At 35.5% G+C, this 16,400-nt stretch overlaps 3 protein-coding genes across 3 annotated transcripts; all 3 read left to right on the top strand.

Moving 5' to 3' along the window:
• The first annotated feature begins 482 nt into the window (after positions 1-482).
• On the top strand, positions 483-4,082 carry LOC107900685 (uncharacterized zinc finger CCHC domain-containing protein At4g19190). The gene is made up of 7 exons (XM_016826368.2): positions 483-868; positions 977-1,039; positions 1,135-1,289; positions 1,399-1,524; positions 1,924-2,125; positions 2,486-2,600; positions 2,711-4,082. Exons 1-7 carry the CDS (start codon positions 629-631, stop codon positions 3,397-3,399), a joined length of 1,590 nt encoding a protein of 529 aa, XP_016681857.1. The 5' UTR covers positions 483-628; the 3' UTR covers positions 3,400-4,082.
• An 875-nt stretch (positions 4,083-4,957) lies between these two features.
• LOC107900687 (upstream activation factor subunit UAF30) lies at positions 4,958-6,419 on the top strand. The gene is made up of 2 exons (XM_016826370.2): positions 4,958-5,494; positions 6,076-6,419. The coding sequence occupies exons 1-2, from the start codon at positions 5,261-5,263 to the stop codon at positions 6,199-6,201; spliced, it is 360 nt and encodes a 119-aa protein (XP_016681859.1). The 5' UTR covers positions 4,958-5,260; the 3' UTR covers positions 6,202-6,419.
• Positions 6,420-8,197: 1,778 nt separating this feature from the next.
• LOC107900686 (coatomer subunit zeta-2) lies at positions 8,198-10,955 on the top strand. Its single transcript, XM_016826369.2, has 6 exons — positions 8,198-8,448; positions 8,835-8,994; positions 9,458-9,605; positions 9,703-9,780; positions 10,462-10,546; positions 10,648-10,955. Exons 1-6 carry the CDS (start codon positions 8,446-8,448, stop codon positions 10,705-10,707), a joined length of 534 nt encoding a protein of 177 aa, XP_016681858.1. The 5' UTR covers positions 8,198-8,445; the 3' UTR covers positions 10,708-10,955.
• Positions 10,956-16,400: the final 5,445 nt, after the last annotated feature.

The raw sequence follows: 16,400 nt of genomic DNA, 5'->3' as shown, positions 1-16,400 counted from the left end.
TATAGTTTTTTATGTTTTTTATAATTTCAAAATGAATCTGGACACCAATTTGTCTAAATTCATCGTGAACTTATTTTAAAAAATAATTTTAAGTGTTTTTTATTATTTGAAAATTTTTATTTTTGCACTGCCGTGTCAACCTTTAGTGATGATGTGGAACTGATATGTTAACGGCTAGTGATGATGTGTCACTACCACGTTGGTAAATGGTGATGATGTGGGCGTCTATTAATTGACCATATTATCATTTCCGTTAACAAGTAACTGTCAATATTAGTCGAAGATCTTATTCGATCAATTTTACTAGTTCAAGACTTAACTAGGTGTACAAGGCCTTACTTAAATTTTTTTTGAAAAAATTTGAAGGCCCATTAACCTAAAAGTATTGAACGCTTGAAAAACTACAGCAGGCTTGATTTGATAATTAGAAGGGGAGAGTGGAAAATCATATAATCGATAGGCCCATAAAGAGTGGGTGGGGCAGCCCGATCCGGCAATCCCAAGTCCCGAATCTGGTACTAGATATTAGAAAATTTGGGAATGGAAGTAGAAGAGGACGACGAAATCTGATACTCCTATTTTGGTAATACAACGAATTTATTGAAGGAAGAAAATAGCGAGTGATAGGATGGATGGAATCGGAGAGGAGGGGGGAGGAATAAGGCTGAGAAAGAAGTTCCCCGATGACAACAAGCCTGGCTCTTCCGCCGAAGTTGACTACAAGACAAAAGCCGGCACTGCTTGGAGCCATTCCTATCTCAACCAGAAACCATGGCATCCCCTCTCCTACCCTAACCAACGCCGCAAATGGATCGCTGAGCAGACCCATGCCCAGCGCGTGCGCCGTGCCGACGAAGTCGCTCGCGAGGTTGGTCTTTCTTTTTATTTATTATTCTACCACTCTCTCTCTCTCTCTCTCTCTCTCTCTCTCTCACTTGCCCTAGCACTAAGCATTCTATCTTATACTTTGATGCAGTATGCCCAAGAGCAAGAATTCTTTCGCCAGACGGCTCTAATTTCCAAAAAAGAGAAGGAAAAGGTTTTGAATATGATCCTATCTAAGTGGTTGCCCTTGATTTCTATCTTCATTCTTTTGTGGACTAAATTACCCGAAAACCCTTATTGAATTCCTAGGTGGAGATGATGAAAGCTGTTAGCTTTATGTATGTTCGTCCGCCTGGTTATAATGCTGAAAGTGCCAAAGCGGCCGAGATTGCTGATGAGAGGAAAAAAACTGATCATAACAACGTATCCGATGATCATTCTACCGATGTGCCTTCCACAGCAATGTAATTTTGATTTGAATATAAAACTTTTCATGTGTTTTCCTTGCTTTATTTTAAGCTTATTTTCATATTTGTGAAATGGCTTTCTCAATTTATTAGCTTCATCTTGCAGGCAGCCGGAATCTTTGCCCGGTGGAGTTGCTACTACTAAAGAGAAACGGAAATCAAGACCTAAAGATGTTTTTGGACGTTCTTTACCGACAGAGGAAGAGTTTGAAGTTCTTAAAAATGCTCCACGGTATGTATCAATAGTAGCTTCTGCAATATTAACCAATGGTAAATTGAATATACCTGCATGCACTACCGCACAATCTTGGCTAGTAAACCAAAGAAAATATGATCTACTATGGAGAAAAGCAGACAATTTGATTTGATTTGATTTGATTTGATTTCTATTGCTGAAATAAGCTATTTGATTATTTATTTCCATGGTCACGCTGTGCAAATGAATTTAATTATTGTACTGAGCAATGAAACTGGCTTACTCACATGAGGAAGCTCAAGCTACATCTTTTTAAGGAATGTTAAAACTAACCATCTTATAACAAGGGCAAAATATATTCATCTCATGGTTAAATTATTATAACATGAAAGTGCATTTTATAACTTCTATTTGACACGATGATGGAACTTTCAGGCTGGAGACTGGTGTTCCTGGTAGGGTTAAACCATTTGCTGTTGAAGTCCGTAATGTAAAATGTCTTAGATGCGGAAATTATGGTCACCAGAGTGGTGATCGTGATTGTCCATTGAAGGATGCTATAATGCCGAATGAAGAGAGCCGCTTAAAAAGGGATGACCCATTGACTGCTATCATGGCTCAAATGGATCCAACTGAGGTTGGTATTACTTCTTTATTGGTTCTGTTGAAATTATTGAAAGGTATTAAAGCTTTATTGCTCCAAATAATACATCTTTTGAAAATATGGGAGCTGTCTCTGTCGTCCTGTCACTATTTTTTATCGGTATAGAGTAATTGTTGTGTTTTAAGTCAAGGAGGAGGCCATAAGATTTTGAAATGTCTGTTTTATAGGGAAGAGCTGTAACTTAAACAGGATAAAGAACTAAAATACTACTTTGACAATGTTAGAAATTTTCGAAAGAAGTTTATTTGCACTAAGAAAGCAACAATATTTGTTGTCTCATCTGTTTCTTTGTTATTCATTTGGTTATCGCAATGATATGTATCCCATTTGTAGCCTCTGAAGTGGGAGCTAAAGCAAAAACCAGGTATGAGTCCTCCTCGTGGTGGATTTCAACCAGATGATCCCAATCAACAAATAGTTGCTGAGGATATATTTGATGAATATGGAGGTGAATACTTTTTTCTATTGAAGGGTCATTTACTGACAATTCCAGCTCATAAGATATAAGCAGCTACATACTAACCGTTATCCTTTTTTTTTTTTTGAAAAAAAAAACAGGATTCCTTAGTGGGGGTAATATCCCTGATTTGTTGACTAACATCTCGTGCAAACCCAAGAAAAGGAAGTCCTCAAAAAAGAGTAAACACAAGAGGAATTCATCTCCAAGTAGTTGGGACTCTGATGTTCCTAATCAAGATGGCTTATCCTCAAGTTCTGATGACGATGAGAAGAAGTCAAAGAAGAAGAAAACCAAGAAGAAGAAAAGGCGGAATTATTCTGGGTCAAGTTCTTCTGGTGGTGCAGAGTTTGATAAGCATAAGAGGCAGAGAATAAACAAGCATTCTTATTCATCAGAAGACTCTGACTCTGGCAGGCAATACAGGACTAAAGAAAGCCGAGAAAAGCGTTCATATACATCTGAAGGTTCCAAATCTAATCCAGAACCCTGTGGTAAAAAGAACAGGTCAAAGCATTCTTATTCATCTGCAGATGACTTTGATAGGCATTATAGGAAGGGCAAATATAAGCGGTCTTACACACCCGAAGATTCTGACTCTGGCAGGCATGATAGCAAGAAAAAGAGTACCCGAAAGCCTTGTACTTTGGATGAAATGGACGCTGATAGACACAGGAAGAGTCAAAAGAGCAGACAAAGGCATTCTAATTCATCCGACGAGAATCATAGGCATGATAGGAAAAGCAAAAACAAGCATTCCTATTCATCCGAGGACTCAAGACTGTCATAGGCATGAGCCTAGGAAAAAGACTATGCGAAAGCCTTATAACTCAGAAGATTCAGACATTGTTAGGCATAATAGTAGGAGGGAAAAGGACCGACTTAAGCATCATTATTCATCTGAAGATGATGCTTATAGACATCTTAAAGGTGAAAAGAGTCGGCATAAGCATTCATCATCATGCGGATATGAAGATTATTCTAACTCAGATTCAGAGCGCAGAAGTAAACATCATCGTCGTCATTACTGAAACCATAAAGTTTCCATAATTTGCACTACAATGAGAATCTGGTCGTTTGATTCTTTTTTAGCATATACCAGAATATGACGATGATGAAGAGTAGGGTAAGTATACTATTTTGATAGCTTAGAAGCATAAGAAATGGAGTATCCTTGTCAAAATCATATGTACACGTTCATAATTTCAGTTGTTGCTATCAAAGGCATTTTTGTCTGCTAAACTTCAATTGTAGCTGGTTTTATGGCTTAGATTTCGAGTCAGCCTTGAAACTGATGAAGTTAAATGGACGCTGACCATATCTTCGGGTGTTTAGAGATTGATGAACCATCGAGTTTCTCTTTGTAAAACAGATTTATACAAAGCCTGGAGGCATTTGTTCCCCGTAGCCTTTTGGTGATATTATTGTGAGGAGCAAGAACGTTATATAGGTATATTCATCTACGTTTTGTGATCTGCGTTGCAATCCCTCAATGTAGGAAGGAGATCGTATTGTTAGTAATTTCTCTTGAAGGGAAGGGATCTATAGTTGCTTTCTCATCCCAGTAACATAGCAACATTCTTCGAATTTTAGTTCAGTATGTAATATCAATCACTCTAAGAGATGAAGGGAGGGGATCTTTAGTTTCTTTCTCATCCTAGTAACAATTGAATGAGTTTTAACTTAATTGGTATCGTGCGATCGGTATTGTGATCGGTATAACATAAATGCAAACAAAATTTTTGTTACAGTTTCTTCCTTGCATTTTGCTAAGTTGGTTCAGTGATATCATTTTGTGAGTAATTTATAAGTATCAAATCCAATCTTTTATGAGATTAGAAGTATGCTCTAACTTTGAACTCTTGCTTGTATATAGTCTCCTCTCAACTAAGCTTTTATACACCAAATGTATCTAATGTAATATGGTGAGCAGCAGTATTTTTGCCCTAGCTATTTGCATTATTCAAAGTGCTGAATGGAATAGTTATAGAGATTCGATCAGGTTAAGTTATGAATGAAAAATAAATCTTATTTTTTCAATCTTAAGACTCTAGATGTGTCAAGTGTAATAAATAACGATAAAAGTATTACAAAGATTTTTATATTAGGAATATAATTGCATTTTGTCTCTCCCACTTAAAAAATAAGCAAATTAGTCATTGTAAACTAGTTATCTTGTTAAAAATTTCATCCATTTCTACGGTTAAATGTTACATGGCATGTGTAACTGTTTGATTATTATGTTAGTTTTTAACGGTAAAAATATATTAATTTAATTTTTTTATTAATTAATTTACTTATTTTTAAAATTTAAAAACAAAAATACAATGGGACTTTTTTAGTATACTTATCGCAAACGGCTGAATCTCTCACACAAACAAAAAGACATTAGGATTTGGGTGTGAAAGTCAAAATCTAAAATTTGCTTAAGAGTGTAGGGTGCAAACATTGAAAGGCTTTCCCTAATGCTTCAGCCCAATTATTCTTTTCTATTCGATTATAAGCCCAATTAGGGTAACAACAACCACTTTACTTTTTTCTCTGTTTCCTTAAAAGGATCACAAGTTTCCTGTCTCACAGACTTAGGGTTCACTGGCCAAAAAGAAAAGAGCTTAGGGTTTTAGGAGCTGAAAACTGAGGAAGAGACAGCGATGATGGCTACATCAAGACTGTTTGGAAGGTGCGGCGGATTGTTAGAAGCGGCGAAGGCTTTCTCTGCTTCCTTCGCTTATTCGTCTTCTTCTTCTTCCAGTGGAAATGGAAGGGGGCTTATGCGGGTGATACCTGTCTCTCCACAGCTGGGCAAGTTCCTTGGAGCCTCCGAAGCTTCTCGCACCGACGCCATTAAAAGGATTTGGGACTACATCAAGCTCCACAATCTCCAGGTCCAAAACCCTTTCCTTTTTTGTCTTCCAATATTACTGTTACTTTAGCCTGCTCTCTTGTTATTGGTGGAATAATTAGAGAGAATATGTTAATCATGTTTGTTTTCATGGTAGTTTCAATCCATCTTCTCATTCACTTTGTCCTAATCCCCCCAAAAGTAAAGGATGGCTCATTTTTCTGTATTTATAAACAAGAATAAAGATTTCTGCAAGTCACGCCTGTTAGTCAAACAGAAAATATGCTGTATACCATTTATTTGTGAAGAGGGAAAACAAAGTTATAAAAGGAGCAGCATTTTGCATTTTGTTCTACAACTATTCAGTAAAAATATAAATCCAAAAGCTCCTTTGATGTTTAAGTCTATCAGAATTCACATTTTTTTTTATGTTTATTGTTCAACTCTTTGAAGTTTTCTTCTTTAATCCCACCTAAGCTAAGTGTTAATCTATGCTTTATTTTAGTCCCATTAGTATTTATATTTTAAGACTGTTGTTATGCAAGGAAGCATGTATAATCCTATCAATATTGTCTGTCTTTTCTTTGCTTGACCCTGTAATTTGCTTGCTGTGATGTTGTTCAGAACCCTGCAAACAAGAAGGAGATTATTTGTGATGAGAAGTTGAAGACGATATTCGCCGGGAAGGAGTCTGTCGGAATGTTAGAGATCAGCAAATATCTCTCCCCACATTTTCTGAAATCCAAATAATCTTTGCCTTTGCCTTAGCTTTAGCCTTTTTTTGGAACTTGAAGACCTTAAGTTGCTTTGTGATGAATCTGAAAAAATGCTGTTGTCATTAATCTTTTTCAGTACAAATGCTTAGACCCCTTTTCCCCCCTCGATGGTTGAATATGGATGCTTGTTTAGAAAACCCTGTATTCATCCACCTATTGATGAAAATGACGTGGAACATGCTTATCGTGATTCATGATGCTGTTCACCTTTTTTACTTCTTTGCCTTATGAATCGTTCTGCATAACACAAAAATTGTGATCGTAACTATTTTTGTAACTAAAGGGTGCTCACAAATCTCTCCATTATTGTTGATCAATTAATTCCCAACATTTTGTGTTTGGTCTGAAAGTGTAGGCTTTTTTAGAAAAACTAGCCTAACAAATTATGAAAATGACCCAAGTAGCAGATTATTTAGGAAAATAGCCTAAAATCTACGGTATTTTTGGGTGACGCCGCACTCCAAGGTGATATCACCCCAAAATCTCACTCAATTATCACCCATTTATCAAGTCAATTATTAGTTAAACAATTTTTCTTTTTGTGTCAGCATCCATATGAGTTTTTTCAAATATTGTATTTTCATAAGTATTTTTGTAGTAATTTTTTTTTGGTGTCACCTCCTTCAATGGAGGCACCAAATGTTTAGAAAAAAAATTTGGTTACAAGTTTATAAGTGGTAACTAAGATTTTTTTTTAAAAATCTTTTTGGTTTTGTCTCGAGGCACCAAATTTGTGTAATAAACCAGGAAATTTTTTTATTGATTTTAGTGATTCTACATGAAATGACTACATTAGAAAAAGTAAAAAAATTACTGGTGTTGTCACATTTGGAGTAAGCATCAAGGAATTTTTTTTACTGAATTGGATGACTCCACATGAAGTGGTAACATCGAAAAAAAAAAAAAAATTTACTGGTAGTGTCACATCTGGGATAAGGATCAGGGAGAAATTTTTGTATTAATTTTGGTGACTCCATGTGAAATGGCGGCACTGAAGTATTCAAAAAAAAATTATTAGCACTGCCACATCTAGAGTTGGCACCAAAAAGCATTTTTTTTTCAAAAATTTGGTGCCTCCATTGAAGTAGGCGGCACCAAAAAATAAAAAGAATTTTCCTAGATTGGTATAAACCTCTAACCAAAATTTTTTCCAAACATTTAGTGCCTCCATTGAAGCAGGCGGCACCAAAAATTGGTTAAAGAATATTTTTTCTCTTTACTCTGGAAATACCCATAAAAATACGGTATTTGAAAAAACTTCTGCCTTGGAAAAGTAGTGGCACAAAGAAAATTAAATTTTTTTGTTCAACTAGTTATTGGCTTAATAATTGAGTGGTGATTGAATGAGATTTTGGAGTAGTGTTGGCTGTCACTAAAAAACACTGTAGATTTTAGATTATTTTTCTAAATAATTTGACAATTTTTTAACATTATTGAGTTAATTTAAAAAAAAAGCCGAAAGTTTAGCTGAGTTGGTAAAACATGAAAGTGGAATCATTTTGCAAAATATGAAGGTGACATGGGAGTGTGTGAAATGATGGTTTTGGTTCATAAGTTTGGTGCAGTCATGCTTAACTTTATTATTAGGTTGATGAGTTGGAAAGTACTAACTATTTGGAGTAATTAAACATCAAATAGCTGTGATTTGCCAATCAGATGATGGTGTTCTCTAAAACTCTGAATTGTGAGTAGGGAGTTTTTGGATTTATATTGATAAATAAATTTTCATAAATATTTTTATGAAAATATTTTTTAAATAAAAATATAATCAATAATTATTATATAATATTCTATTAAAAGTAATTTTTATATTTATTTATTCAATATAAAATTTTATTTTTATATCATATTAAAATTAAATATAATTATTAGTTTAACTCGCATTTCTAAAAAAATAAAAATAACTCGGTGGTATTTGTCGGTGGTAGTGTTAAGAAGTAGAAAAAATAATAGGATAATAAGTTAAGGAAAAAGGGAAAGCCTAGTGCCAGGCCCAAGAGTAGTAGAAAATTAGAAAACATGGGAAATAAATACTGATGCACTGCGTCTCGTCTGCTGCATAGCATTGCACTGCGAGGGTGGCATTACGTTGCTTTCTCTTATCTCATTCTTTGCGTCTACATCATATCTTTCAGTGCCTGAGCCAAGCGCCGATCACCTCTTTTCCCTGCCATCAATCCATTCCATTGCCTTCCATCCTAAAACAAAACAAAAATAAATGGTCAGCTCCCTTTCTCTATAATCACCGTTTTGTATTCTGGTATGAACTTACATTTTAGACTTGTACTTTGCGTCCTCGTCTGTCTTGGGTTTCCGTTGTTTTTAACTGCAGATCTACACTTGTTTGACTTAAGATCGATCTCGATTTATTTATTTTTTATTTACAGTTTTCAAACAATGTATTCGGATCCCATCCCATGTTTTTTTTTGTTAGATATATTTGTAGGAATTTGTTGATTGAAACTAAATTCGGGAACGCTGTATGTAAGTCTTAGATCCCATTGTCGTAGTTTCTTATAAGCAATCTTGAGTTACAATCCTGTAACAGTGATTATGATTTGGGGACATTTTACAATCCTTGATTTTGTTTTATGATGGTGGTGGTAGGAGTCTTGTCCTTCTATAAAAAATATCCTCCTCCTGGATTCCGAGGGGAACCGTGTTGCTGTCAAATATTATTCCGATGAGTGGCCCAATAACAGTGTTAAGGAAGCCTTTGAGAAGTCTTTATTTTCAAAGACTCAAAAGACCAATGCTCGAACTGAAGGTAAACAATTTGTATTCCTTTTTGTCCATTCACACCTCTCTTTCTCTTCGTGCCCTGTTTCTTTTGTGTATAGATTATGTGTTTAATGAGGTTGGGGGGAGGGTTATCCACTGGACCGAACCGGGACGGGTGTCAAATGAAGATTTGGATACAAGTATTTTGCCACTCCACCTACAGAAATAATCACGTTGTTCAAGTGTAACAAGTTAACAACTAAAATGTACACCTATCTCTTGTTTCACTTTTAATTTTTATTTGTGATCATACATTCTTAATCTAAGGGAAACAAATAAATTTGAAGATAAATGAAGCCGATTCTGGCTTTGAAAGATATTGAAGAGATTGTTTTTGCATTTTGTTTTATTGGTTTTGCTTGGGAGGACAAGAAATATCATTCATTGACCTTTCATAATGTGTTCATACCATTTCTTCTTGACTGTGATGGTTGTTTCCCTGTTTACAGCGGAGATAGCAATGTTCGAGAGTCATATCATTGTGTACAAGTTTGTTCAAGACCTTCACTTTTTTGTTACTGGGGCTGAAAATGAAAATGAGCTCATTCTGGTAACTGTTCTTCAAGGGTTTTTTGATGCAGTTGGCCTTCTTCTAAGGTTTTCATAATCGCTTATTACCCTGTTTACCATATCTTTACGCATGCATTGCTACCAACTTACTGTGACTCCTTTTGTTAACTACCATTTGTTCCAGAGGGACTGTGGACAAGAAAGAGGCACTGGAGAACTTAGATCTCATTTTGTTATGCCTTGATGAGATTGTCGACGGCGGGTATGCAACATGATTCATTGTAGTTAAAAGTTTACTTTTATATAAACGAGACACTATTTATCTTTGTTTGTTTGGTAATAGTCAAGATTCCTTTAATTTTGTAACTTTTTACTTGCTGCTAAATACTAAAAGTATAAATGAGACAATAAGGAATAAAAGGAGGCTGGGGAGAACATGCAATAGACTAGTTTCTCTTCAATGATCCTTGGCCTTAAGTTGCATCATAAAAAATGTCTTTTTATCTAGGTATTAGCAAAATATAATCAATAATTCTTATATAAGATTCTATTAAAAAGACATTTTTTATGTCATCAAAGTTTCTAGAATGCCATCAAATAACATGGATGGTAAATTGGGTTGAACCAATTATACAAGTAAATAGAAAACAGTAGCTTGTATGTTTTACCCTTCTAACAATCATTAGTTTGTTAAGATAATATACTTCTTGGTTTGTACTTGCCTTTCTAGCAATGCTGTGAGAACCCTTTTACCTACAGATGAATTCGTTCCATACGTCAAGGTATTTAGACTTGGCTGGAACTTAGTATGTAAACAAGAGTTATGTGACTTACTGGCAGGAACTGAAATGGTCATCTTAGGGGTTCTGAGTTATCTCAATCCACTTAAAGCCATTAGATTGATTTGCTATCCTTAATTCTTTTCTTTGTTTCTACTTTGCAGCATCATCCTAGAAACCGATGCGAATGTCATTGCGGGGAAGGTTGCTAGTCATAGCATAGATGCGGCTGCTCCTTTATCTGAGCAGGTATTGTTACTTTTTTTGAATAATTCTTCCAACATGTCTCCATCAGCTGGCAGACGTTGAACCATATTTGAATTTTTTTTGGTTAATTTTATGTTTTGCAGACAATAAGTCAAGCATTGGCAACTGCTCGGGAACATTTAGCAAGATCTCTCCTCAAGTGATGATTACAAGGGGAAGGAGCAAAGCAAAGAGTTTCGAATTGTTATTATTTCTAGCTTTTTATTATTCTTGTATTTGTATTTTGTACCATGGCTGCTAAGCATCGACTTAGTCCGAGTGGATGATGATGCCATGTGGTCTGACTAATATTATTTATTTTTATAACCCCAAAGGGATTGGTTGCATTTACCCCATTTTTCATGTTTTATAGTTGTAATCCTGTTGAGTAATTTAGAGTATATTTCCTTCAGATGGGTTACACTGTGTATTTATATGATATTGTTATTATTCATGGATGTGATATTGTAGGTAGCTTCCCATGCATGTCGACATGTACCCTACTTTAGGGTTTACACGTATTTTCTAGATGTAGGTTTGCCTACATGGTAGTGCGAACTCATATTGTGCGGTCTCATAGAAAGGTACGAGCACCTTGCATGCGAACCTAAAGTGCGAACTGCGTAGAGTATGGGTTAGGACTCAATCGGGTAATTGAGTAGTGAGTCGGTAATAGTGAATATCATAACAATATGTCCCTTGACTGGTTCAAAGAAAAGTTATAAAGTGACTCTTCTTAGAACTTGATTTCGCGAGATGAGAGGTCACATAAGGAGAAGCTTATTAAATACACTTCGTGCTTTAACCTGTCATGTACACTTTGCCACGTGTTAATGAGTGATACAGCTGTACACAGTTGATCCTGCCTTTATTATTGGATATAGGAATCGTTAAAGTGTAAAACCCTTTTTTAAAAAGAGGTTATTTAAACCTTAAAAATTAAACTATTTGAATTCAAGATTTTGGTAGAGCCGCTGTTAAGAAGAATAACTTCAAAGGTAATTTTCTTAAAAATCTCATCATTTTTGTGATTTTTTCTAAGTGTATTAGAACACAATGGTTAGGATGAGAGGAAGCGGTTGTGTTATTCAGGGTATCTTTTCACAACACCACGAAGTGAGTACTCTAGTGGAGGCGAAGGCTTATGTTTGCACCACCAAAGAGGAAGAAATGAGTCGTGTTTTGGTTGCTCGGGCAATTCAACTACCCAATTTCGCTTACGACTTCTCAATCGTCAAAGGATCAAACCGATTAAGCGACACTAATGATGGAAGTTTCCTACTTTCATTGCACGTGATAGAAGCAAGTTTCCATTTACCACTCCACTTTTTCTTCTACCATCTTCTTGATGAATACATAATAGCTCTGAGACAATTATTTGACTTTTTGTGGTGGGTCGCAATGACATATTTCATTGAATGTAATCAGTAGGAGGAAGTGCCATTGATCGTTGTTTTCTAGAAGTTGTACCAACTGAAAGTGTGCAATCGAGAAGGTTGGGTGGGTTTGTTTTATTTCTCTCCTCGCGAAAATGTAGAATCAATTATATCGAATTGGTCTTCGAACCTTCGCCTAAACCGTTACAAGTACATACGGGTTAAGTACAAGCTTAAAGATAATTTTGATTTTCCAAATGAATGGTCGATACTTAGTAAGAGCATGTGCTTGAAAAAATGAGAAATTATGTCTAAGTAAGGTGGGGTCAGTATTACAGACTTCGCAAGGGTCACATACTAGATTTAGAGGAAGTGCAAACTGTTAGGAATGTGTTTCAGCACCGCCTCTTAAATCTGACTCCTAATGGATGAAAGCCTATTGATGATAATTATGGTGCGAACATCATGAGGGTATTGTCTGCGCAGTTCGCATGGTCACATAGAGCCACTGATAATTTGAGGCTTATACTCTTAGGGAAGAAAGAGGAACCTAAGAACTATTTTATAGCTTTTGTAAATTAAAGTCTCGTCCGTGGTTCTCTAAACCTGCAGGGGATCCAGAGAGTGATGCAAACCCCATTATGATAATTGGTGCTGATAGACTTCTTAGTGATGCAGGCACAGTTTGCATTGTTGAAGAGAATTCAGAGAAATTTACAAGTCTGTCCATCGAAATCGACGAATATATGGATGTTCGATTGTTCATGCAAAATGTGCGAGGCGGTTCATCTCATACTTTCGTTGGAGAAGGAAGTGTAAGTAGTAAGAAGAAGCAAAAAATTATTGTAGGGGCTGCCAATATTATTCTGAGCAGTGAAGATGAAGGTAGCCCTTATAAGGGCACTTCGTCGAAATAAAGGAAAAGATTGTGCTGCAACATCTAGCGATGTAGTCCCTATTGCTATAGTCCCTGCTGCAACTCCTTCTCTCCTTAACTCTCTTGTTGATCTTCAACCACCACCAAAGAGCACCAACTGAAGATAAATTCGGGGTTATTGTTGATTATGGCCCTCTTGGTGGTTCCATGAAGTTTACTACTTTTTATGGTGAAACGGGAACATTATTTTTGTGGCGCGAGCCTCTCAGCATGCAAAAGTTTCCTTACAGTCCTATTAAGGCGAGGAAATAGTGGAAAAATTCCATACCTGAAGAAGCAAAAGAGCATATTTGCCCGTCTACATCGTCCAGCTATATAAGGAAACCTTCATTATAGGAGCTTATATTATCTCTCCAAGTACCTTTTGCTGAAGTTGGCATGGTCAGTATAGGGCTCACCGAGGGTATTGGTTGAAGTAGAAGCGAAGAAAAAAGAGACTGAAAATGCTTATCAGTCTACCATGGGGGCACTAGAAAGGGCTCGCAAAGTACGCAAGGGCTTGGATGAAGAAAGCAAGAAATTAGTGGAGCAGAATAGGAGGTTAAAGGAGCATCTCGCCCTTGCTGAAAAAGATATTGAATAATTACATGAAAAGGTCACAGGTGAGTGAGATGATATTGATGCCTTGGAAGCGACCATGAAAAGGATGAATGAGTAATACAAATTTGCTATGGCTAATCTAGTGAAGAGTCATGAAGAGGCTTTGGAAAAGTATAAAAGTGATACCATGCAAAGCTTTCAAAACTACTTGCCAAATTTAAAGTCTAACTTCTTGTTCTACGCTGAAGTAGTTGGTGGTCCCTTCAATGCTCGTAGGGTAAACTTTGATGCTCTTAGTCACCTAACTAGTGCCCAGTGCCCAGTTGGATTTCGATGTTCATTTCCATTCTAGGGTAGCTTGGGAGGAATTTGTAGAATAATGGAAGAATTCTAGCAGGCTTTTCTTCGCTGAAAATCCTGCTGAGACGAGTGTAGCTTCTAGTGCTATACGCAAAGGGGATGGAAAAGAAGAAAAAGACGAATGAGAGGGTGAAGAGCTCACTGACCCCCAGGATACCAATGCTAATTCATAATTTCATTGTTTTCATTGTAATTTTTTATTTCTAATTTGAAATGAAAAATATGTGTTTATTTTGTATTGAAATGGTGTGGTGTTTTATTGTGAATTTATTTGAGCAAAATGTATAATGAAGTTGTCACCGCAAATGAGTCAACAAATATAACTTAACTAGTGATTGGAAAATAAGCTAACACAAATGAGATTGTTCATGATATTAAATGGAATGAAATTAGGTTGTAATCTTAAAATAGCGAACCTTAACGATATCAACTGCAATATTAAATTAGCAAGTTGGTTAGAATAGTGATACTAAATAAGATAACTCAAATAAGATTGTTCATGATATTAAATTGAATGAACTTAGGTTGCAATCTTAAATCAGTGAACCTTAACGATATCAGTTGCGATCTTAAATTAGTGAGTCGTTTAGAGTAGCGATATTAAATCAGCTAACTCAGATAAGATTGTTCATGATATTAAATCAAATGAACTTATGTTGCGATCTTAAATAAAAAAACCCTAACAATATCAACAATGATATTAAATCAACAAAATGTTTAGAGTAGCGATATAAAATTAGCTAACTTAGATAAGATTGTTCATGATATTAAATCAAATGAACTTATGTTGCGATCTTAAATCAACAAACCCTAACAATATCAACAATGATATTAAATCAACGAAATGTTTAGAGTAGTGATATTAAATTAGCTAACTTAGATAAGATTGTTCATGATATTAAATCGAATGAACTTAGGTTGCAATCTTAAATCAGCGAACCTTAACAATATCAGCTGCGATCTTAAATCAACAAGTTGTTTAGAATAGCGATATTAAATCAAATTAACTTATGTTGTGATCTTAAATCAGCGAATCTTAACGATATTAGCTGCGATATTAAATCAGCGAGTTGTTTAGAGTAGCGATATTAAATCAACTAACTCAGATAAGATTGTTCATGATATTAGATTGAATGAACTTAGGTTGTAATCTTAAATCAACAAACCTTAATGATATCAGCTGTGATATTAAATCAGCAAACCTTAACGATATCAACTGTGATATTAAATCAGCTAGCTATTTAAAGTAGCGATATTAAATCAACTAACTCAAAGAGAATTATTCATCCTAGATAGACTAAACAACATTTGCAAATAGTGTATCTTTATTGAAAAAAGAGACAAATTACTCATACATAATATTTCTCTAGATGACATACATTCCATGTATGAGGCAAGACGGAGCCATCCATTTTTGCTATTTTTTAAGCTTTATAGCCTATTTTTTCTACAACTTTGTAAGATGCCTCCTAATTAGGGGCCACTTTTCCTTATTGTGATGCTAGAAAATTGACTTCAATATTCTTAAAACAAGATCACCCACTTGAAACTGCTTGTTCTTCACTTTGGAATTATAGTATTGAGTGACTTGTTAAGCTGGTGTAACACTCCTAATTTCGTTATTTCCCTAACTTCATCAATAAGATCCAAGTTGAGTCGAATGGCCTCCTGGTTGGCACTTTCATCAAAATGAGTTTTTCTGTAAGATCGCAAACTTATATCAGCAGGGATTACTACCTTTGCCCCATATACGATTGAGAATGTTGTCTCTCTAGATGCTGTATGAGGCGAGGTTTACAAGGCCCATATAATTATTGTTAGCTCTTCTAATCAGGCACCTTTGGCCTCACCAAAAATTTTCTTCAGTCGTTAAAATCTTCTTATTCATTATTTCTACTTGACCATTTGTTTGGGGAGTTTTTATAAAGTTTTGAGTGAGAGCAATCTGTAGGTCCTTGCAAAAGTTCTTGAATTTTCCTTGAAATTAGGTTCCATTGTCTGTTATGATCAAGCATGAGATGTCGAACCTACAAACAATGGATTTTCAAAGAAAACACTATATTTGTCTCTCTATGATTGTAACCAATGCTTCAGCTTCTATCCATTTATTGAAATAGTCTACAACTATTGGAAATGGACCCAAAATATCAATTCCCCAAGTTGCAAATGGCCAAGGGCTAGACATTATTTGTAGAGGCTTAACTGGTGATCATTGCACTTGGGCATGTTTCTAGCAGGAATTGTAAGTGCGAACCATATTGTGTGCATCTTTTTGTACAGTTTACCAGTAATACCCCTACCTAAAAGTCTTCTATGCTAACAACCTCCCACCTAGATGATCGTCACATATTCCCTCATGTATTTCTCTCATTACATATTTAGCCTCTGTGGGAACAAGACATCTTAAAAGAGGTTGGGAGTAGCCTTTTCTATAAAGCACACCCTTTAATAGGATATATCTAAATTTGATAGATTAAACAGATTTAATTGAATGATAACTAAGTAACCTATAGATACAAGGATATAGTAAATGTAAATTATAGCATCATACCTTACAGCCTTATGCTGAATTTTGGTGAGCTCCTTTTTACTTAGGTGGTGAATTTCCCCTTGTAGTGCTTGTACAATTGGTGTCATCCATGTT

Source organism: Gossypium hirsutum, chromosome D08, assembly GCF_007990345.1.
Source record: "Gossypium hirsutum isolate 1008001.06 chromosome D08, Gossypium_hirsutum_v2.1, whole genome shotgun sequence".
Taxonomy (NCBI): Eukaryota; Viridiplantae; Streptophyta; class Magnoliopsida; order Malvales; family Malvaceae; genus Gossypium; species Gossypium hirsutum.
This window is presented reverse-complemented; position numbering and strand designations above follow the sequence as displayed.

Bases quoted from the DNA above. Each gene is read 5' to 3' on its own strand.
- LOC107900685 (XM_016826368.2), top strand. From the start codon at position 629: ATGGATGGAATCGGAGAGGAGGGGGGAGGAATAAGGCTGAGAAAGAAG. The intron at 869-976 runs GTTGGTCTTTCT...ACTTTGATGCAG, and splicing joins CCGACGAAGTCGCTCGCGAG to TATGCCCAAGAGCAAGAATT. The intron at 1,525-1,923 runs GTATGTATCAAT...TGGAACTTTCAG, and splicing joins GTTCTTAAAAATGCTCCACG to GCTGGAGACTGGTGTTCCTG.
- LOC107900687 (XM_016826370.2), top strand. From the start codon at position 5,261: ATGATGGCTACATCAAGACTGTTTGGAAGGTGCGGCGGATTGTTAGAA. The intron at 5,495-6,075 runs GTCCAAAACCCT...GATGTTGTTCAG, and splicing joins TCAAGCTCCACAATCTCCAG to AACCCTGCAAACAAGAAGGA.
- LOC107900686 (XM_016826369.2), top strand. The intron at 9,606-9,702 runs GTTTTCATAATC...CATTTGTTCCAG, and splicing joins GCAGTTGGCCTTCTTCTAAG to AGGGACTGTGGACAAGAAAG. The intron at 9,781-10,461 runs GTATGCAACATG...TCTACTTTGCAG, and splicing joins GATGAGATTGTCGACGGCGG to CATCATCCTAGAAACCGATG.